General features: G+C 34.2%; 2 protein-coding genes across 2 annotated transcripts; both read left to right on the plus strand.

Annotated features, from left to right (window-relative positions):
• Window positions 1-11,553: 11,553 nt before the first annotated feature.
• LOC128134208 (uncharacterized) lies at window positions 11,554-13,514 on the plus strand. Its single transcript, XM_052771683.1, has 6 exons — window positions 11,554-11,607; window positions 11,724-12,196; window positions 12,300-12,354; window positions 12,423-12,617; window positions 12,675-12,839; window positions 12,969-13,514. The coding sequence occupies exons 1-6, from the start codon at window positions 11,554-11,556 to the stop codon at window positions 13,512-13,514; spliced, it is 1,488 nt and encodes a 495-aa protein (XP_052627643.1).
• A 2,738-nt stretch (window positions 13,515-16,252) lies between these two features.
• LOC111887266 (probable serine/threonine-protein kinase PBL7) lies at window positions 16,253-19,649 on the plus strand. Its single transcript, XM_052764288.1, has 4 exons — window positions 16,253-17,343; window positions 17,417-17,614; window positions 18,049-18,149; window positions 19,199-19,649. The coding sequence occupies exons 1-4, from the start codon at window positions 16,426-16,428 to the stop codon at window positions 19,572-19,574; spliced, it is 1,593 nt and encodes a 530-aa protein (XP_052620248.1). The 5' UTR covers window positions 16,253-16,425; the 3' UTR covers window positions 19,575-19,649.
• The last annotated feature ends 4,419 nt before the right edge of the window (window positions 19,650-24,068 follow it).

Below are 24,068 nucleotides of genomic sequence, written 5' to 3' on the forward strand. Positions count from 1 at the left end.
CTAGATGATGAAGATTTGAATTTGAGGTGCATTCTTGGATTTATTCTCTGGAAAATTTCGTAGGTATAGAGAAATGAAGAGAGAAAATGGAGTGGTGTTTGGAGAAAAAATTAGAGAGAAGGTAGAGAGAGTTTTCTAGAGAGAGAAAGAAGAGAGATGTGTGTGTGTTGGAGAATAAGAGTGTAAGAGAGATATGGGGAGAGAGGGATCCGAATTTTTTAGTATAATACCCATTTCTCATTCATTTTATTTTATAAAATTTAAGTTCTTTTATAAAATATCTCAATTTTTATATAAAATGTGCACTAAAATCAAGTTTTTATTCATAAAACCTTAATTTTTGATTTATAAATTAAGGGTAAATGTTAATGAGTTAAATTTTATTTTCCATGAATGCATTTTTATAATTTTAATTATTATAAGATCATATTATGAGGTTCATAACTATTTTTATCGAATTTTTAAGGTTAAATTTCATAAATTTAGGTTTTTAGGGCATTTAGGGTTTTTGAGAGTTTGTAAATCTTTGGATATCAAAATCAATAGAATCTTTGAGACTTAAATTTATCTTATGGTATTATAACTCTTTTATAGTTATAATAATGTTTATAACTTATTTTATTGGCTTATTGGCATTCTATGTAGTGGTTTCGAGATTCAAGCGAAATTGAGGAATCAAGTATACTAGTCCTACTCTTCAACTTTGACTTAAGTTTCTATGTGACTTTGACCTAATTTCTACCACTAGGTCAAGTGCATGATGTGTGTATTTGATTCATGAAATGGTGTCAAGTCAAAGAGTGACCCGAATATGGATAACCTCTACAGTTAAATAGTAGTAGAATTCACATACTAATGTGAAATCCAAGCATATTATCCATTGTTTCTAATTGTTTCCAAGTTTCTAACAGGTTATATCTTAAGATCTAGTTACTAAATCTAGTATGTGTCGTGCCTATATGTGCAACTAAGTTTATTCAAATCTAGAACCGACTCGAATTTTGACAGTTGTCACATATGGGCTTGTACTACTGGAAGCAGATTACCCATACAGATCAATGTACTTTCAATGACCAAGAGCCTACTAGTGCTTCGATGTTGCTGAGCAGCTCACCCATACAGATCAATGTACTTTCAATGACCAAGATGATTTGCCTTATGCAATCAAATGAGAACTCATAGAAATCACATGCATAGTCAACTTAATTGGAATGGGCACAAAAACAAGAATATGTCAATACGATAGGTTACAAACCTTTGGTCGCGTACTAGTGATTACTTAAGGTTTATTCTTGATTAGCTCTTAAAACCTTTTAAGACCATTAAGACTCCCACTAATTTCTTGACATATAAGATTCTCTTGTCAAGTAACATTCCTCGACAAAGAAATATTCAAGAGTTAGTATGGGTTCTTATCAAGATAACACTTCATATAATTAGTCTTCGTTGGTCTTTGTTTTTAACCAAAACATCACAACTACAAATTTTAAATGTGCAAGAGCATTTCCACTCCACATTTCATGAGGTGTGATAAACCTACTTAGAACATGTTACTCGAGGTAACTAGAGCATAACTCTAAAGCTCGACTTTGGAACGAAGTATGACTCATCTTCTTGATTTAACCATTTTAACAATTCTCGATTCCTCTTCTTAGCCATACAAATGCACTAAGGTGTCCTTAGAGGATCAATTGCGATATGGTTCCATAATCATTAGGATGATCATAAAACATGATACTAAAGTCCTCTCCTTTCCTTTCAGATTGGAGAAACTTTTATCTTTTTTTTCGAATTGATTCCTTTTATTCGTTCTGCTATACTTTGAAATTTTTCAAGGTATTAGAATTATACTTAATCTTATAAGCATAACCATATTTACTAAACCATTAGTAAACCACGGCGAATAGCCTTTAGCATCCTTTATGGTGGATATGACCAGTCGACGTCAATGTGTACTAGATCCTTTAGTCTTTCACTTGACTCACATGTGAACAAAAAATTAGTCATAATTTGCCAAAGATCAAGATTATCATACATCACACAATTCAATTCACATGATTCCAAGTTTCTGTCCAATTGAAACTTGGGTGATGAGAATCCTTCCTCACTTGGTAAATTATGACACTGCCATAAGCGGTCTAGCTAAGAATCAAATCCATATTCAACATTGCTAAAAAAGAAATACAGACACCAATTTTCATAAATGCCATTGGAAGCAAACGTAAAATAAGTTAAAATCAAAATTTTTTTTATTGATGAAAATTAGGAAAAACTTGTCCTTACAACGCAAATACAAATGAAAACTATGTTCCTAAATATTCCTAAGAATTTTATCATAACTCCTAAGTAGCAACTCAAAAATCTAAACATCGAACCATGTGATTGAAATCCATCTCTTCACGATCAGACTCAACTTACTCTTCTTTTAAGCTTCCTTCCTTTTCTTTGATCCTACAAACATCAAAATGCAATCTTATCACATAATGTATTAAGAATATATAAATAGGAACTTAGTAGAGTTAGATAGTGGATTTACCTGAAGTAGAGTCATACAATTTGACTTTACCATCCTTGCGATCTTTCAGGTACATACGGTAGCTTCGCATCCAATGCCCCTTCTCTTGGCAATAGAAACATATGGACTCTTTGGGAACGATTCATGGGACTTTCTCAGAATTTGCATTTCTATTATGATGAAACTTTTCAACTATAGGTGGTTTCTTTCCTTTAGGATTCGAAACCATTTCTGGACCATCACCATTGCTATTACCAAGATCCATGGAATTTTGGGAGTTAGATCTTCCAATCAAATTTGCTTGACCACTGCGCCAAAGCATTGCTGCTTCACTAATAATTAGCAAATATGTTAGATCAATAAGGGTCACGTTGTGTTATGTCATATAGTAGTCTTTAACAAACTGACCATATGACTCGGGAAGTGACTGAAGAACCAAGTCAACTACCAACTCCTTTGGGAAAATGACATCCAACATTCCCAGTCTGTCAAGGTGCGACTTCATGTTTACAACATGCGCACATATAGAGTTTCCATCTTTATGTTTGCATGCCAATAGGGTTTAAGTAACCTTGAACTTTTCAAGTTGATGGAATTGTGGGTCGGGGAGAATCACTGGAGGAGGTGGAGGAAGAGAAGTATGATTTCTAGTTCCACCTTTGCACGAAGAAGGGAATGATCTTTCACCTTGATCGACACGTGGAAGATCATCTTCAGACGGAAAGTTTTTTCCAAAGGGATAAGGAAGACCATAGTTGTCTGAACTAGACATCTATAAAAAGGGAGAAATTCAAGTTAGTTGATTTAAGTCCTTAATATAACACCCAAATGAAATATTAAGGCTAGGACCCAAGACAATAATGCACAATTCGAAAGAGGATGATGTAATCCAATTGAAATTATTTGAAGGTTGGTAAATGACGATTTACCAATTCCACCATGAAAACAAAATTTTAAATGAATTAGGTTTTAGATGAAATTCCTAGATCTTTTGATATTCATTGAACTTTTCTATGACATGTTTAATCTTGATTATGCCCTTCAAGTTTGTGACTGGGATACCGAGGATCACAAACAAGGTGTGATTAACCATGCAAATTAGTTTGGTACCTCGATATCATTTATCACCTAATCAATGTGCCGGTTAGCCACACGCACTCCATTGATCTATGATAATTTACGAGCTACCAATTTCCATCCTTCATTAGTCCACATTAGTGTGTCGGTTAACAACACACGTTTCACCAACTGACTAATAAGGTGCAATGTAGAATTTCATGGGTTAGCATCAAATTCACATTTTCCTAAAGTAACTAAGATTGGGAATTTATAAAAGGTTATTTACTTTGTGTTTCCATTACACTTATTAATGAGAATGTCATATCCTACCCATTCGGCTAATGACCCTCAACTAGTCAAGGATGCGGTGGATAAGAGTGGATACCCAATGACGGTCATTTTATTGGCCGCTTCCTTAAAAACCCCTTACAGACCAACTTCGTGAATGAGACCTACTAATGGTAAGACTAACTTTTCTTATACATATGTAATATATTAGAATTTTAATTTTATATAGTATAAGGGTGTATTTTAAACCTTTTAAAATACTAATGTTTATTCTTTTAATAAATTAAACTTTTAATTTGATTAAATTAAATTATTAATAAAACCATTAGGGTGTATTTTTTAAACTATTCAAAATACCAAGGTTCTAAATTTAAGATTTCAAAATCAAAAGTATTTAATCAAATTTTAAATTATAAAACCAAGAGGATGCAATTTGAAACTATTCAAAATTACTAGGTTAAATTTTAAATCAAAATAATCATATCATTATCTAAATTTAACCAAAATCTATTATTTTGTTAAGGCTATCAGATTACCATTCAAGGAATTCAAATTTAGGCAGTAAAAAACGAATTTTTGGTAATTATCCTAGTCAAAATCGGATCTTAAAATCAAAACTTTAGGGATCTGACAAGCCAGCTCGTCGAGTCCGGGAAGTGCACTCGTCGAGTAGGTCCAACTCGTCGAGTTCCAGGTACTATACTCATCGAGTAGGGCCAACACGTCGAGTTCCAAAACTGAACTTGTCGAGTTCATTGATGAGACAGTAGAAAAAAGTTTTTCTTGTTCTTTGGACAGTTCGCTTTTGCACGAGTTCAATTGAAAAACATCCTAGGCTTTGATACCACTGATGGGTTTTGAGCATATCTACATTCTTATGTGATCATGCAACCCTAATTGCTTTGGATCTAAGTTTTTCTCTATTGAACATACAAATAGGAATACCAAAGCACCGAACCCTAAAACTAGCATACACAATTCGAAAATCATATGAATATTAGGGTTTGATGATTACCTCACTTGTTATGTAGCAATAACAAGAACACCTTGAAGATCCTTGACCTTTGAAAGCTTAGTGCCCCAAGTGTTGCACCTCTAATGGAGTCACAAATACTCAATACAAAGGATGACTTGGAGTGATACTAGAAAAGTCGGATAGGGTTAGGTAAACAAGCTTAGGCCGAAATTCCTAGGGTTATGGGAGTTTATATAGGGCTAGGTTGCTTAGTCTTGAAGCTGGACTTGAATAAGGAAACCCTAGTTCCTAACTTAAGCCCAAAGCAACCCATGGACTCCATAAGATGCCTTGGATTAAATCTTATAGATCCAAGCTATAAATTTCATCCATCCCTATCAAGGAATCCCTAGGCCAGTTTCATAACTATCAATGATTTGCAAAGCAGTCCCTATACTTTTAATCAGTTCCTTTAATCCCAAAATTAATATCAAATTAATTTCTGATTAATTACTAACTAATAATATGATTTCCAAATAATATATTAATCTTTTAATATATTAATAAAATCATTTTGAGTACCAATTTATTATTCATATAATAAATCCAACTCTCTCTCCACTTGTCATCCTGTCAAGTTGCATGAGTGAAGGCAACCCAAAAGGACCATGCTCAAAATCAAATCAAGTGCATACCAAACATAGTTATAGGCTTAGACACCTAATCCAACAATATGAGCCTCAACATCAAATCAACTCCTCATTGCCATTCATGGATGGATATTGTTGGCAAAATCCCAAAAGCACCTGGAGGAAGAGTCTTTATGTTGGCAATGACCAACTATTTCTCTAAATGGATAGAGGCCGAAGCAATTGTTCAAGTTAGACAAAATAAAGTAATATACTTCATTAAGTGTAATATCTTGACAATGTTTGGTATTCCATTCGATATTCATTGTGATAACGGGTCTCAATTCATATGTAAGAGGATTTAAAACTTTTGAGTAAGTTAGGGAATCAAGATGATCACTTCCACTCTTGTCCATCCTCAAGGCAATGGCCAATCTGAATCTAGCAACATGATCATCATCAACAACATGAAGAAAAGGCTCACAAAAAAGAGACGAAGATGGGCTAAAGAATTAACCCTAGTTCTTTGAGTAGATATGAACACAACCAAAGTATCAACATGTCAAACTCTATATTCTTTGGTGTTTGGAATAGAAGTCATGATACCTCTAGAAGACATGATCCTCACAGCCAAGACAAGATTTTGAAACCCTATGTAAATGACAAGATCTTGAGAGGGTGGAAGAAATCAGGAATCCTGCCAAGATAAGGATTGCAACATATCAGTAAAGGATTTCAAAATCCTATAACAAAAAAATAAGAATACGAAGATTCCAGATAGGTGATCTTGTTCTTAGAAAAGAATTTCATAGTATTTTTGAACTTAGTGCAGGGAAGCTTACCCCAAAATAGGAAGGTCCATACCTCATAGATTTCGAAACATGTATGGGGGCATATTGGTTCTCTACTTTGGACAAAAAAGTATTACCAAGATCTTGGAACGCCATACATCTTAAAACTTACTTTATATAGGTTTAATATCTTGACCTAAAATGCATGGGTACGTCTCCTCTCTTCAATTTCAATTATCCTTTTTATATCTTCAATATTGATATTGACTTAAGCATCGAAGGTGTGTTAACCAAGCTAGCACCTACCATTACCGAAGATCCTCTATTTTTCAAAAATTAAAGATCTAGACCAAGATATTAGGGATTGATCATCCCTCTATAGATCTAAGGTACTAAGATACCTTCTAAGGTTTCAAGACTAACGTCTTTCTAAGATATTAGATTTAAACATCTCGCTTGAATGCATGATTTTTTTACTATAGTCCAAGGATGAGGGGATCATCTTATGCTTTAGTAAATGGCAACAATCGTATTACTAACTATATTTTAGACCATTAGTTAATATCAACGGAGTGACATGGACATGTCACATACCGAGAAATAATACCTATACATTTAACATTAACATGTTATCTAATACTTAAGGGAATATCCCAAGAATTCAACATTCTCATGTTGAATCAACATAGTCCATAATCATGTTCACAAAGAAAAAAAATTAAGGATATTGGAATGTACCAAGTTTGTGATACATATACATTAAATCAAATGTTGAACAAAATCATGTTCATCAAAGCTAAAAATTTAGATTTTGGAATATCCCATGTTTCTGGTACTTGTGATTAAACACAATCTTGTTTAAGGAAGCCCAAGTTCTCAAAAATTTGAACATACATCAGAGATACATTCATCATGTCTAAGATCTTGAATATCTCAAGGTGCATAACCTTCATAATGAACTTTTATTGAAATCCTTAGGATATTTACTTTAAAATAATTTTCAAAGGAACTATTTTATTTAACTTCTTAGACCTATTATTAAACACTTTTTAAACTAACATTTTTCAAGTAAGATATTCTTTGATGGAAATCATTTCATAAAAAGATTTGAAGTCTTAAAATTATTTAAAATTTTTATAAACCTTTTCAAGATCTTCTTAAACCTTGACCGCCAATCAAAAGGTTTATCCCTATAAAATTGGTTTTATTTAATTATTTGACATTTGATTCACACCGTATATAATCTTAACCTTAAAATATATTTTTAACTATTCTACAAAACATCTATTGTTCAAGAATTATTATAAAAATAAGTAAAAAATATATTAAAAAGAAATAAAAAATATTCATTGTCATAAACCTCCTTTCAGAATTCTAAAATACATTCGACTGATTTCAATAACTTCAAATAAGTTCCTAAGGGACGACACCATCTCAAATCTTCTGAGCCTCAACCTCTTCAACCTTTCATTTCTCACTTGGAGCAATTCCATTTTCATCTCCCCCCCCCCCTCGACCTTTGAGTTCACATCCTCATCACTAGTAACCTTCTTTAGAGACGCATCCCACTTTATTAGATCCCAAGAAGCTTCATTACCCTTCTTGAGATCTTCAACCATCTTAAGCCCAGATACAAGCGCTAACTTAATGGTAAAAAGTTTGGCTTCATTTGTTATGACCTTTATTTGATCTTCCAACTCCTAACATCTCGTGTTTATCTTCATTAATTATTCATTCTCAACAAAGAGCTCCTTAGTCTTCAAGGCCAACTCTTTATTCTTATTGATTAATTCATTCTCTATCTCCAAAGGATTAGTTCACCGTGCCTCTTTGAATTATCAAGATAACTCTTGGAATCTTTAGCGCCCTTAAAATTTAAATTTGCTGCCTGGAATTAAAAAGAAAATTCATTATTTACTAGCTAAATATTATAAGTAATCAAAATACAACTATACTTGCACTTTGGGTGTAGGCTATGTTGGCTAGGTCCTGGAGCAACCTTCCTCTTTTTTAACACATAGCTTATAGGCTTCACATATATCTCTTTGGAAGAAAAAGGAGGCAACCTTTCGGTCTTCACGGAAGAATTGGAAAAAAGCAATTCTTTGATATTGAAACTACAAAAAGGCGAGCCTGAGCGAGTAAGTCTAGAAAATGTCAAGAACGTAGAAATGTCAAGACCTTAGAAAATTATACAAACAATTATCGAAAGGAATTTTGACTGGTGGACATCTTGGAAACTTCTGAATTTTGAGCAAAATTGAGGTCTTCACAAGACAAATATTCCCCAATAACTTTAAAGTTGGCCATGCTGGAGTCAGCCTCCCGAACCTTTGTCTCTGTAGCCTATTTGGGTGGACACAAATCTTCAAACTTACAAGCTGCTACAAACACAAAATTAGTATAGAGAAGTAAAGACTATAAATACCAAAAGATTAAGATTTATACCATCAATAACCCAATCAAAAAGCAAAGAATCTTTATTCTCAAGAGACTACCTACCAACGAAAAATGTTTTCTCTTCCACCCAACATTATGACAAGAAGTATTCAGAATTAAGTGGGTTTTCCCAGGATTAATTTTGAAAATAATATGGGAAGAACCAAAAATTTGAAGCCTATAAACACTGGCAATCCCGGTCAAGACAAGATTAAGATTTTCATATGTATTACAATAATCAATCCAAAACAAAATACGCCAAACCGTAAGCATGATTTGGGCTTAGGAAAATTTCATCATGTTAAAAAAAATTGAAACCAATGAACGGAAAGGAAACAAAAATCCAATAGAAAAAGGGAAATAATAAAAACACAACCTTTCATTTCGGAAGCTAACGAGGCAGCCTTGGTCGACCAGTCCACGAAGAAGATACAAAATCAATTTTTCACAAAACCCAATCGATGACGTTTTTCAAAAAGTACATTGCTGTCACTATTCATTTTACGTAACTTGATCCTCTCTCGGCATGTCACGCTTCCCAACTAGTTATTTCCTATTTTACCCATCTTAATCCTTACAACCATACTTGCAACTCCCCATTCATTCCACTTCCTTTTTAAAACCACGTCAATACTTATATCATACTCTACATCTCTAACACATTACATAAGTTTTACATACTACATTATCTATAATATCATACAAAACGTAAACTAGTATTTCAAAACATGACGTTACTAGTTGAAAATCGTTTGTGTATAATATGTGGAAGTAAAATTGAGGAGGTTTATCATACATTTTTGGAATGTGATGTGGCAAGCACTCTATGGACCAAATTAAGTTGGTCACTGCCTTGGCTTGCATGTTCAGATTTTTGTTCATATCATAGACCCCTCCTCGTGGGTTGACACTCAACGTTTATCGACAATGAGAAAGACTTGCTCGATGCAATGATTATGACCTTTCTTTGTGTGGTGTCGATCATTCGTATTGCTCTTGTTTTTTACCATGTTCGAAAATTGTTTAAATGTGTGTTTTAATATTGGTCAAACTTATAGTTGACTTCTTTTTATAAGTCTTTTATTATTTTAGATTGTGTGTATGGTTGATTATTTCAAAGGATAATAGGTATATATTGATTGATACTCTTGGATCTTATTTCGGGTTGGGATGCTCCATGGTTCCAAAACTTGGTTTAGGTATTTAAAATGATAAAGTTTGTATGTGGTTAGTGTGATGAAAAAAGATCAGTTTGTTCTCTCTCAAGTTCTTCCTACCTCTCCCTGTAAAGTTAGGGTTTTATAGTCTGGTGTAATTGTTCATAATTTTCATCTGTTCTTGATCTGTAGAGAGTAATTGTTTGAGAGTAGTGTAGGAATTTATAGTGAGATTTCTATTGTAAGTAAATGAAAACGTTCTGATCTGTTAATAAGATAGATTGTTCATGTTAGGAAATACTTTGTTTGTGATTTTGTTCATGGTATCAGAGCAAATGGTGCTCTAATCGGGATTCTACGACAACTTTGAAGTTGTTAATAAAGGTTTGTGTTCGTAGTATCTCTTTCTTCTTCCGAATTAGTTTTGTTTCGAGTTCTTTGGTATTGCGATTTTTCTTCCTTTGTGCAGATCATTTAGAGACTCAAAGGATCCATCTGGTGGTTTGTGCTGAAACGACTGTAAATTGAAGATCAGTTAATCTCCAAGATAAAGGGTTTGTTTAACTTTCTTAGAGAACAGATTCAGGATTCGGTTAACTCGAAATTGAGATTGGACCTTGTATCTAAAATAACTCTGGTAGGATTAAACCCTATGAGAGGTGATTGTTGTCTAAAACATTACAAATCGAACCTAGGGTTATGTTACCCTAATTCTGTGTTCATCTTATTACGGGTACATGTTAATTTAAAGATTGTGTGTCTTTATTGCTAATGTATACGACCTAAGAACTCTCACTGTAAGTCTTCTTCACTTTTCTGTTCAGGATCTTCGTCCTGGGTTCCTATGTTCAGGTCTGCTTATTTCATTATTTGTTTGCTCTCTTTCATTTACCTTATTTTTTTTCCCTTCTATTTCTTTTCTTTAAGATCTAATTACTGATCTTGGTTCACCATCATATTGGCTTATTATCCTATCATTAAGTAACTCAGTTTCGCTATTTTTTTTATTCTGATTGTTATTCTCTTTGACTACTGGTGAGATTCCTGGTGGATTAGGGACTAAGTCTACTGAAACACCAGATGTTGATGATCCTTTGTATATTCATCCTACCGACGCTGCAACCGGAACAATTATTTATTTTAAGCTTCTTGGAACCGAAAATTTCAGAGTTTGGAAAAGCTCTATGACTAGAGCTTTAAAAGCTAAAAACAAACTTGGATTTGTGGAAGGAACTGTAACTAAAATTGCTAATGATCCGGTTTAATCTCTTAAATGGGAAAGAGCAAATGTTGTTGTGTGTTCTTAGCTTCTTGGATCTATCTCTAAAACCATTTATGCAGGACATGTTTGCTCTGAAAATGTTGCTGACATTTGGAATGATCTAAATGAAAATTATTTTAAATCTGATGGATCTATTGTCTTTAACATTCATCAAAAAATTAACTCATTGACACAAAATGGGCTATCTGTTTCTAACTACTACAATAAAATTGATTCATTATGGAAAGAATTTGATGGTTTAACAAATTTAACTGAATGTGTTTGTCCAGCCTCTACCCATATCAATAACCATTCAAAACTAATGAAACTAATTTCGTTCTTAAGTGGCCTTGGTGACTGTTACAATCAAGTAAAAAGTCACATTCTCCTAACTGATCCCTTACCCAATGTTAGAACTACTTTCTCTATTATATCTCGAGAGGAATCATTTAAAAAAAAATGGTTCTGTGTCCAATTCTTCAATTAAGTCTCAAACCACCTCTGTTTTCAACAGTAAGTTTAGTGATAATAGGAGAAATAGAGGTCCAAATCAAAATCTTCAATGCAAGAACTGTGGTGTAAAGGGTCATACCATTGAAAAATGCTTTAAATTGATTTGATATCCTAAGGATTTCAAACCAACAAATGGTTTCAATAAAGGTTTTTACAAATCTTTTGGTAACAATTTTTCTTATAATAACTCTAAAAAGACTTTCTCTGGAAACAATGTTACATCTAATAATAGTAAGGGTGACTCTTCTACTTCTAGTTCTATCTCTTCTTATCTTAGGTCTCTCACTGGGGATCAGTTTTCTATGCTTCTTCAACTTATCAGTGATAAACAATCTGTGGATGTAGTAACTGCTAGTGCCAATATGGCAGGTACTTCATGTAATTATGTCTTTAACAACTCTTTTCAATCTAATAAATGGGTTGTTGACTATGAGGCAAATCAACACATGACTTCATCTGAATACAATCTTAATGATGTGGTTAGTGTATCTAATCTTAATCTGAGAGTTGATCACCCTAATGAATCGACTCCTAAAGTTCAAAAAATTGGAAATATGAGTCTTTCAAACAATCTTACTTTATTTGATGTGTTTGTTATACATGAATTTAATGTAAATCTTTTGTCTATTCATAAGCTTTGCAAAGATAGTAAATGCAAAGTTTTATTTGATGAATATAATTGTATGGTGCAGGATTCACAGTCCATGGAGACTGATAATGAGGGAGAGGGACTCTACTATCTTTCCAGTACTCCCTCAGGAAAGCACTCTTGCAATTCTAGTACTATTAAATGTTTTGTGTCAAAATTAACTTAGCATAGTAGGCTTGGTCATCCAGCTGAGCAAGCCTTAGATGGTTTACAAGATAAACTGAATTTTAACAATAAGTCGCTTCCACCTTGTGAAATATGTCACAAGGCAAAACAAACTAGAGAATCTTTCACTACTAGTCTTCATAATTCTAAAAACATCGGTGACTTATTTCATCTTGATGTCTGGGGTCCATACAAAGTAGCTTCAGTTGGGGGTTTTAAATTTTTTCTGACTATTGTGGATTATTTTTCTAAGGGGACATGGGTTTATCTTCTTAAGTCAAAAGATGAAGTTTTTTCCTGTATTTTGTCTTTTCTAAATCTGGTTGAAACTCAGTTTTCTGTTAGAGTTAAAATTATAAGATCAGACAATGGTACTGAGTTTGTTAATCACAAAGTTAAAGAATTTTTTGAAACCAAGGTTATTATTCATCAAACTTCATGTGTATACACTCCACAACAGAATGGTGTTGTGGAGACAAAACACAGACATATTCTAAATGTTTCTAGATCTTTATTATTTGAATCTGGTTTGCCTTTAACATTCTAGGGTGATGCAATTTTAGCTGCTGTTTTTCTAATCAATCGAACTCCATCTTCTGCTTTGGGTGGAATGTTACCTTTTGAAAAAATATATAAGCATAGTCCTACATTTGATAACTTGAGAATATTTGGGTGTTTGTGCTTTGCTACAAAATTGACTGTTTTAGATAAGTTTTCCTTAAGATCTGAAAAATATGTGTGGATTGGTTATTCTCAAGATAAAAAGGGTTATAAACTTTTGAGTCTTGATTCTGGTTTTACTTTCTTTTCCAGAGATGTGAAGTTTTATGAAAGTGTTTTTCCTTTTAAAATGAAGAAGCAATGGTCTACTAAAAATTTGATTTCTAGTCAAATTAAGTCCATGTCCCTTGATCCTTTTTCCTATGATGAGTCTAATCGGTTTGAATCTTTAGTTGATGCTTCCACTCCTGATGATTTGGGTGTAACCCAACCAACTAATGGCTCCAGTACTGGTCATTTTGTCCCTATCGCAGATACTACTCCTACAGATACTACTCAGGATGATCATTTATTTATCTGTGCCTTGGTTTGATGAGGATGACCCCAATTCCTCTAATCAGACTGAGGAAATTAGTCAGTCTCATTTACTGCCCTCTTCTAGTTACTCTGATCTGATTCCCAGGCCTCATAGGACTCCAAAAATTCCTACAAAATTTAATGACTATGTCCTTGAAGGAAAATACAAATATGGTATTGAAAAAACTGTTAGTTACTTTTTTTTAAACAAAGAAAACAAATGTTTTATTTCTAATCTTAATAAAACTTTAAAACCTCAATCTTATCTTGAAGCTTGTACTAATCATAACTGGATCAAAGCAATAAATGATGAGATGGAGGCACTTTACTGAAATAATACTTAGGATATAACTGATTTGCCTAAAGATAGAAAACCAATATGTTGTAGGTGGATTTATAAGATAAAGTATAAATCTAATGGATAAATTGATAGGTATAAAGCAAGACTGGTTGCTAAGGGGTATAACCAGAGAGAAGGTTTAGATTATGCCGAAACCTTTTCTCCTGTAGCAAAGTCAGCTACGGTTAGACTTGTTATTTCTATTTCTATTAATAACAGTTGGGGCTTGTTTCAACTAGATATTAACAATGTTTTTTTGTATGGTAGTCTTGATGAGGATGTCTACATGACATTACCTCAAGGCTATCATACAAAGGGGGACAATCATGTTTGTAAATTAAAAAAATCTTTATATGGCTTGAAACAAGCTCCACGAAAGTGGAATGAAAAGTTATGCAATTCTTTGACTGATTTTGGTTTTAAACATATTATAAATGATTATTCCTTGTTTGTTAGAGTTAAAAATGGTTCAACTGTTATTTTGTTAGTCTATGTGGATGATATAATACTTATAGGTGATTGTTTAACTGAAATTGAAACTGTCAAAACTTTTTAAAAATCTCTATTTTTGATCAAAGATTTAGGAAAATTGAAATATTTTTTAGGAATAGAAGTGATTGATATAGAAGGTGGTGTTTGTTTGTCTCAAAGGAAATATACTTTGGAGTTATTACATGAGTATGGCATGCTTGGCTGTAAGCCTGTAAAAATTCCACTTGATCCTAGTCAAAAGGTTAATAAAGAAGGGTTGGATAAAAATGATGTTTTATTGAATAATATTACTGAATATCAGAAGTTAATTGGAAAATTAATATATTTAACAGTTACTAGGTCATATATTTCTTATACTGTGCAGAGTTTAAGTCAATTTATGCACAGTCCAAGAAAGTCTCATCTGGAAATTGCATTAAGATTGTTAAGATACTTGAAGTTTAGTCCAGGAAAAGGTATTTCTATTCTTAAAAGTAGTTCTTATGATATTTCTAGTTTTATTGATGTTGACTGGGCCAAATGTCTGTCAACTAGGAGATCTGTAATAGGTTGTTGTGTTTATTTTGGAAAATCTCTTGTTTCTTGGAAAAGTAAAAAACAAAAGACAGTTTCTAGAAGTTCTACAGAATCTGAGTATAGGGCATTAGGTTCTGTCACGTGTGAAATAATTTGGATAGTTAAAGTGCTTTTTGATCTTGGTAATATTTCAAGTTCTAGTAATATGTATTGTGATAATGATTCATCTATCGAGTTAGCTTTAAATCCTGTTTTTCATGAAAAAACCAAGAACTTTGAAGTTGATGTGCATTTTGTAAGGGAAAAAATTTCAAACAATGTAATTAAGTTGGTTAATATTGATTCAGGTAAAAATATAGCTGACATATTAACAAAGGGTCTTAATGTATCTCAGCATGAGTTTCTTGTTAACCTTCTTGGTTTATTTGATCCTTTTAACGTAAGTTAAGTTTGTCAACTATCAGTTTGAGGGGAGGTGTTAAAATGTGTGTTTTAATATTGGTCAAACTTATAGTTGACTTCTTTTTATAAGTCTTTTATTATTTTAGATTGTGTGTATGGTTGATTATTTCAAAGGATAGCAGGTATATATTGATTAATACTCTTGGATCATATTTCGGGTTTGTATGCTCCATGGGTACCAAAACTTGGGTTAGGTATTTAAAATGAAAATTTTTGTAAGAGGTTAGTGTGATGAAAAAAGATCGGTTTGTTCTCTCTCAAGTTCTTCCTACTTCTCCCCGTAAAGTTAGGGTTTTATAGTCCGGTGTAATTCTTCATAATTTTGATTTGTTCTTGATCTGTAGAGTAATTGTTTGAGAGTAGCGTAGGAATTTGTAGTGAGATTTCTATTGTAAGTAAATAAAAACGTTTTGATCTATTAATAAAATAGATTATTCATGTTGGGAAACACTTTGTTTGTGATTTTGTACAAAAACATTCTCGTTTATTTTTAAATTTGTAATTGGTTTGGTCTAATAAATAAAAGAAAATTTATTAATTTGTTGAGTTTTCTTGTTTATAAAACCTCATCTTGAATATTTATGTGTAATTTTGTTCTTTTTCTGGCCACTTGCTAGTGCTGTTCAATTATAAAAAACGAAAAAAGAGTGTCATAAAAGCTTACTTTGCACATTATTACACCATGGATCGCCAAATAGTAATATAAGATCAAAAGGAGGTTGGAATAACAATGTCAATCACGCCTTGTTGTACAATACACCATCACACGGTGGAAAAATTAATTAAAATTGAAAAGTATTCGGGGACATTAGAAAATGTCAATCATGTTTACACACTATACCAACTAACACTATAAAAATAAAATAAACTAAACAAATCAACAATGCAAAACAATGTCAACCAAGATTAGTCGAAATAAAATAAATTGAGGCATCATCCATTCATCCTTCCATAATTATTTAGGTGGATAAGAAAAGTCAAATACAAACATGGAGACTGATTGCCCAAAATTTAAGAGATGTATGTGATCCCGATTCAGGATAGCTCCAGCTTTGAAGCTTGGTTCAGACTATTAACTTACGATTGCTTCATCTTTCACTAACTATATTTTCTTATAATGTCGTCGATCTGGGATGAGTTTGATCACCTCAAAATTCAAATGAAAGACATAATTTCGGCGACTAACAACTTCCATAAAGACAAACTTATCGGAGGTGGTGGCTTTGGTCCGGTGTACAAAGGAGAACTCTCCCTTCCCAACGGACCAACCATGGTAGCTTTTAAGTGGTTAGATCGTAGACATGGACAAGGAAACACCGAGTTTTGGAAGGAGATCATGATGCTTTCCAAATACAGACATGAAAATCTGGTCTCTCTCTTCCACTTTTCCATTGAGGGTGATGAGAGAGTTCTGGTTTACGAGTATGCCCCTCGTGGAAGCCTAGATCGCTATCTAAGTGATGCTACTCTTACATGGAACCAACGTCTGCATATATGCATCGGGGCTGCACGTGCGCTGACCTATCTTCATGATCCCATGGATACTCAACAAAGAGTTATCCATCGAGACATGAAAAGCTCAAACATCCTTCTGGATAACAACTGGATTGCTAAAGTTTCCGATTTTGGTTTGTCAAAAGCGAGCCCAGCAAACCAACCACGAACATATATGGTCATCAATCCTGTAGGTACACTTGGATATTGCGATCCATTATATTCAGAGTCGGGCATCCTGTCTAAAGAGTCTGACGTGTATTCCTTTGGAGTGGTATTGTTTGAAGTAATGTGTGGAAGATTATGTTGTGAATATAGTAAAGGTCAACTAGTTGGTGTTTTAGTGCAGAAATGGAAAAGGTGTTGCGAAGAAAAGGAACTAGATGATATTATCTTTCAAGCTCTTAAGGAGCAAATGGTTTGGGATTCTGTGATAACGTTTTCAGCTGTTGCATATCGATGTTTAAATCGAGCACGTAAGGATCGACCACTCATGGATGAGATCGTGAAGGAACTCGAGTTTGCACTTTCACAACAACAGGTAAGCCGATCTATATGGTCACTATAAAGTTTATTCCATTATCACATCTTATTTTTCATTGTGATATTTACAGAACAGTCGTGGTAGTGGCGGCCGTAGTAGCAGCAGTAGCAGTGGCAGTGGTGGTGGTGGTGGTGGTGGTGGTGGTGGTGGTGGTGATGATGATGATGGCCGTGGCAATGCAGATTTAGTAAAGATTGTTAATCTTATAGCATCTCCGCAAGATAACAACCTTCTCCCAAAAGGGGTTCTTGTTGATGAGGGCAAAAGGGTAATTAACTAGCTCTTCTACGTAATACTATTTTAAATAATTTTAATTTTATTTTTCTTTTTTAGAGATTTTAGCTATTGGATTTAGGAAACAAATTAGTTCGGAATTACAATCTTACCCTATCCTACGCTTTTCAAATAATAGATCTTAAAAAAGATTCTCATTTGATTTCCGGTAATCAAGTTATACTTTTTCTTCTTAATTTAATCAATACCTTTTGTAAGAAAAGTTCGACTTTAAGTCGATATTACTAGATAGATTAGCGATTACCGACTATATAAAAACCAGTATTTAAGTTTGTTATCTTAAAATGTTATATTTTTTGTAACTTGATTACAATCAAACAATAAAAAAAAAACCGAATTATGTTCGCTACTATTAACCGGCCGTTTCTATTTGGCATTTTGGCCAAACTAAATATGTTTATCTGACAGTGGATTTCGATCAATAAAAGCAAACAAATTCATGAAATGATATCCGCTACACAATGTTTCCATGGAAATGTATCGGAATGTGTCAACGCTAGCAAATCAAGGTTAGTGACTTATGTTGATAAAAGAAAAAAAATTATTGGATAGTGGGTAATATTTCATCAGGAATCATTTTCCCGCCTGTCAATTAATTTAACGTTTCTTCATTTATGTAGGACGACAGGTGGAATTAATGAGATATTTTAATGAAATGTGATTTCAATTCAAAAATTTCTCTGTTTCGTAGTATATATATATATATATATATATATATATATATATATATATATATATATATATATATATATATATATATATATATATATATATATATATATATATATTAAATAAATAAATAAATATTCTATTACTTTTTGTTGATATTTATCATTTTACTCATATTAAACAATTAGGTGTAAAACCCGTGTAATATACGAGTTGATTAAAAAAAGATTAAATATCAAAATATAAACAATAAATATTTTTAAAATAAAATTTTAAAATAAGAAATTAATAAACGTATTAATTCAAATTTAGTATTACATTTATTATATTTAATACGTACATATATAGGTATATAAGTATTTTGTGTTTTTTTTTTAATTTTAAAAATTGAGAAAAACCTAGAAATTGACATGTGAATATTATATATGTCAAAAATATCAAAAAATGATAAGTGTCAAAACTCATGGGTGATTGACAAGTGGCAAAAAGTTCTTTATTTATTACGAAGGATGATGATATGTGAATTCTACTAATTTCTTTTCAAAATGTTCTCTTAGTTTTAACATTTATTTTGATTTAATGAGTAGACATATAAATACGAGGATATTTGATTATTATTTTTTAATGACTAATGGATGGATAAGTGAAATTAATGTGTTATTGTAATTAAATGTGAGTTCAATTAAAATTCGTTTTTTTTTTTTGTTTCACATATTTTTTAATGATTAAAGGATGGATGAGTGAAATTAATTTGTTATTTTAATTAAATGTGATTCTACTCAAATTCATATATTTTTTTTTCTATATTTCACATATTTTTTTAATGACTGATGGATGGATGAGTAAAATTAATGTGCTATTTAATACATTGTGATTGTTATGTGCGTAGGTTTTCAAATGTCTTTGTGTGCACACTAGAAGCTTGTTTTGAAGTAAATGTTAGTACCAAATTCTTGTCACCAGATACTGCATACACCGTGAACCTTGTCTTTAACATTATGGGTACAAAAGATCCAGAAAAGGCATATTATTGGGAATATGCAACTTGTTGGGCATATGTACCCTTCAGGTATAAATTGGATGAGTGGAATGAGTATCAAAACTCTTGTGATCCCAGTGTTAGAGAAGACGGATGGCTGATGGTCCAATTATACACCTCTAGAAACAAAAATAAAAAACACAATTTGAGGATTGAGTTCATGGCTCCTAGAGACCCCAGAATCTTCAAGTATATTCTTGAAGGCATTGAATTACGTCCTATATAGAGCATGTAAGTTAATACAAAAAAAATTATTAGTTTGTTAACATTACTACAAATACATTTTAAGTTTTATATTTTAGATTTTTTTGAAATATTGTGTGGACAACTCAACATTTTCGCATTTCCGGTGTCTAGAAAGCTCATCATGTTAGCATTACTTTCTAATCATGGGTATTTTAGTGATTTACCTTCTATTTTATGTGTAATTAGCTAATCGTTGGGTTGTTGGAACATTAATGTTGTCCAATTCTCTCAAAATGAATCACAACATGGTAGCAGATCGGTACTTATTCATCTTCTTTCTTACATTGATTTCAACTGCTTCTTCTTTCTCACAAATATATGAATCGGACGAAGTTGATTTAAATGATTATAATATCATCGAAGCTTCAAGACCTTTTTTTTGGATCCTGTGATAATCAAGTTGCTCTATTTTTATTTATAATGTATTCAATCACATTAGCTTTACTGTATAGAAGAGATCAAAGACAACTACCAAATCAGCCTAAAACAAATTTGAATTTGTTGATGACACAATTTGTTTAGCCTTTTATAGTTTTTTCATCATATCCAAAATGGTATCATTTTCAATCAATGGTTATCAATTGAATTCTGAATTCTCTTAGTAAATGTATTGTTAATAGTGTCCTCTTTCTCTAAACTACACATGAAATTTGGAAAGAACTCGATCAATATAATGAGCAATCTGATCGATCTTTGATCTAACAAATTCAACAACTTTACTCGTTATCACAAAGATGTGATGATTTCTCATCCTATTTCACCAAATTATAATAAGTATGGGGTGGATTGGTATTCATTAACATCTTAAAGATCAATGTAACATCCATAAAAATTTTCATGAAAATTTAAAACTTTTTCAACCATTTAAATACACAATTTAATTACAAAATGTTTTCAAAATAGTTTCATATAAGAATATCCTAGAAATCAAAATCATAAAATGCGAGGAGGTGCACGATCAAATCTTTGTCTTCCCGCGATCATCTGAAGTACCTGAAACAAAATCCAAAATTGTAATCTCGAAGCATAGTGAGTTCCCCCAAAATACCAAATCCAAATCCATACAATTCATAACCATATCATACCAAATAAACATCATGCATATAGAGTCTATAGTATGACTGGATTGCCCTTACCGGGCATACAATCTATCTGGCCCACTTTCAGAACTTTCAGCATGTCTGGTCCGCCCACCCGAGCCTTCAGCCTGTCTGGACTGTTCTTCGGGCCTTCGGCCTAACTAATATGCCCTAATGGGTAGGCAGTCTATCTGGTCCGCCCTGGGTTTGTTGGCCTTCAGCACAAAGCAAGTCTGCCTCAACCCAACCCCACATACACAAGCAACACATAATATCATAAGCTAGCTAGCGTGCACAAATAGTCAAACCGATCTAACAGATCACTAATCATAGCATCATCCTATATACCAGGATACCGACCTAACAGGTCACTAACATATCATCATCCTATATCCCAAGATATCGACCTAACAGGTCACTAACATATCATCATCCCATATATACCAGGATATCAACCTAACAGGTCACTAAGCATATCATCATGCAATAACTAGGATAACAATCCAAAAATGGCAGACATTGGTGCCTTCGACCGTGTTAGCATAGTGAGCACAACTCACCTCACAATGTCGAGTGGAACTGAAATATCAAACTCCTAAAACACAGCTCCAAACACCAACACCTACAACCACCATTGATCCAATTCCATAAATTCCTAAATTACCAAAATACCCTCAGAAGTCAAACTGGTCAACCCTTGGTCAAAGTTAAAGTCAATCGATCAAGGTCAATAGTCCATGTTGACCCAACTCGTCGAGTTCCTTCAGAACCCAGAAAGTTGCAAAAACCCCCCCTTCAACTCGCCGAGTTACCAAGAAAATCGTCGAGTCTATGCAGCATCTAGAATATGGGGAAAACCCTAACCAATTCGTCGAGTCGTCTCGCTAACTCGTCAAGTTCATGCATAATCCAGAAAGCAGGAAACTCTCATCCAACTCATCGAGTTGACTGTGCAACTCGTCGAGTTCCTTCATCATTTCACATTCAACTCATTTCAGTCGAGTTCGTAGCTCCAAACTCCAGATCTGGCTTTCTAGGATGAAGTTACCATGTAAAGTTGCTAACTTTACGTGCATGCAAGGTCTTAAAAGGCTTCAAACACCAAAACTAAGTCTAAGAAGAAGTTTAGGGCATGGAGAAGGGCCAAAGCTTCATAAAGCTTGAGGCTTTATGTCCAAGAGGGCCTAGAGGAGTCCAGATCTGAAACCATGTCCTTTTGACAAGCTTAAACCCAAAGGTGACTCCATTTTGCACTAGAAATGACCATTTCTTTCACAAAGGAAGATCTAAGCAATAAGAAGTCAAGGCATTAGCTTTATAACTCATATTGGTTGCCAATACAAAGTAGATAACGAATCTACAACCTTCTTCTTGATCCAAGCTCCTCAACCTTCAAGTGTCCTTTCAATAGAGCACCCAAAATGACTTCCAAGCTCACGCACTCACACAATGGGGAGATTAGGGTTTTCTCTGGTAAGGGGACGATGAAAAGTTGGTAAGAAGGCTGGAAGGAGGAAATAAGGGCCTTTAAATAGGGTGCAAACCCTAAAAATTAGGTTTTTCATGCACATTCTCTACTCGTCGAGTTGGAGTCCTCCAACTCGTCGAGTAGGTTCTAGAATCCCCTCAGGTTCTACACGATGGGTTGGGGCAACCAACTCATCGAGTAGGTTTAGAATTATGAATATAAAAGTTTTAATTAAATACATGGGAGTCGGGATGTTAGAGTTCTCCCCCACTTGAACTAGACTTCGTCCTTGAGTCCTCTACCGCAAACAGATCTGGGTAATGCTCTCGCATCTCTGCATCCGGCTCCCAAATCCACTCAGATCCCCTCCTGTTCTCCCATTGTACCTTCACTAAAGGTGCCTCCTTTTTCTGTAGAACCTTCACTTTCCTCTTCAGAACTGCCATAAGCCTCTCCACGTAATTCAGGCACTCATCGACCTGAATATCATCTAATGACACCACTTCCTCCTCACCTAGTATGCACTTCAATAATTGGGAAGCGTGAAAAGTGTTGTGAATCTGACTGGGCTCCTCTGGAAGATCTAGTCTATATACCACCTTGCCAACCCTAGAAATAACCCTAAAGGGTCCAATGTATCAGGGACCCAACTTCCCCCTCTTTCTAAAGAGAATCACTCCCTTCCAGGGTGAGACCTTCAATAGTACCATGTCGCTGACCTTGAACTCCGAATCGGATTGGCACCAGTCGACATAACTCTTTTTCCGCCTCTAAGCAGTCTGCAATCGCTTCCTAATTTGCTGAATCTTCTCTGTAGTCTGCAAGACCACCACGGTCCGACCTATCACCTTATGGCCAACCTCACCCCAACAGACCGGTGTACGACATCTCCGCCCATACAACAGCTCAAAAACTGGAGCACCAATGCTGGAATAATAGTTTTTTTTGTAGGCGAACTCTGCAATGAGAAGGTGGGAATCTCAGATCCCACTGAAGTTAATGATGCAAAGCCTCAATATATCCTCGAGGGTCTGTATGGTCCACTCACTCTAGCCGTCTGTCTGGGGATGGTAAGTTGTACTAAAATGCAGCCGCTTGCCCAGGTCCTCGTGGAACTTCTGCTAGAAATGGGAGGTGAACCGAACATCATGGTCTGAAACGATAGAGACTGGAACCACACAGCAAGCAATGATCTCGCAGACATACACGTTGGCCAAGTTCTTGACCGATGAGCTCCCCCGAATGGATAGGAAATGGGCACTCTTGGTCAATCGATCCACGATGACCCATATAGCAACAAATCCCTTCGTCGTCTTCGACAACTTGGTAATGAAGTCCATCGTGATCTGTTCCTATTTCCACATGGGAATCTCTAGAGGCTACATCTTGTCATGCGGCCTCTAATGCTCGGCCTTGACCATCCTGTAGGTCAAGCACCTCTCGACATATCAAGCGATCTCTCACTTCATGCACGACCACCAATAACTCAAACTCAAATCCCGACCATACCCGACCATACCCGACCGCAAAGGGTCAATAATCCTCAACTATCCTACACGAATTTGGTGATCTCACCTCTAATTCTCTCCAGCTTCTAGTTCTCTTGTTGTACACCCTCCGCTTGGGCCTCCTTAATTAATCCCACCAGTGGAGAATCCAGAGACATCCTTATGCATGTCGCTGGTATAGAGGATTTGTCCGTCTTGCGGCTCAGGACGTCTGCAACTACATTTGCTTTACCCCGGATGGTAAAGGATCTCACAGTTGTAATCCTTGACTACATCCAGCCACCTGTGCTGCCTCAAGTTCAGGTTCAGTTGATCCATGATGTGTCTCAAACTCTTGTGGTCCATGTATATGGTACTGAAAACCCAATAGAGATAATGTCTCCAAATCTTGAAAGCGAATACCACCGCTCCCAGTTCCA

This window comes from Lactuca sativa, chromosome 5, assembly GCF_002870075.4.
Source record: "Lactuca sativa cultivar Salinas chromosome 5, Lsat_Salinas_v11, whole genome shotgun sequence".
Lineage (NCBI taxonomy): Eukaryota > Viridiplantae > Streptophyta > Magnoliopsida > Asterales > Asteraceae > Lactuca > Lactuca sativa.

Bases quoted from the DNA above. Each gene is read 5' to 3' on its own strand.
- LOC128134208 (XM_052771683.1), top strand. From the start codon at position 11,554: ATGGTTCTGTGTCCAATTCTTCAATTAAGTCTCAAACCACCTCTGTTT. The intron at 11,608-11,723 runs GTAAGTTTAGTG...TGATATCCTAAG, and splicing joins AACCACCTCTGTTTTCAACA to GATTTCAAACCAACAAATGG. The intron at 12,840-12,968 runs GTTATTATTCAT...TTAACATTCTAG, and splicing joins AAGAATTTTTTGAAACCAAG to GGTGATGCAATTTTAGCTGC.
- LOC111887266 (XM_052764288.1), top strand. From the start codon at position 16,426: ATGTCGTCGATCTGGGATGAGTTTGATCACCTCAAAATTCAAATGAAA. The intron at 17,344-17,416 runs GTAAGCCGATCT...TGATATTTACAG, and splicing joins TTGCACTTTCACAACAACAG to AACAGTCGTGGTAGTGGCGG. The intron at 18,150-19,198 runs GTTAGTGACTTA...TTATGTGCGTAG, and splicing joins GTCAACGCTAGCAAATCAAG to GTTTTCAAATGTCTTTGTGT.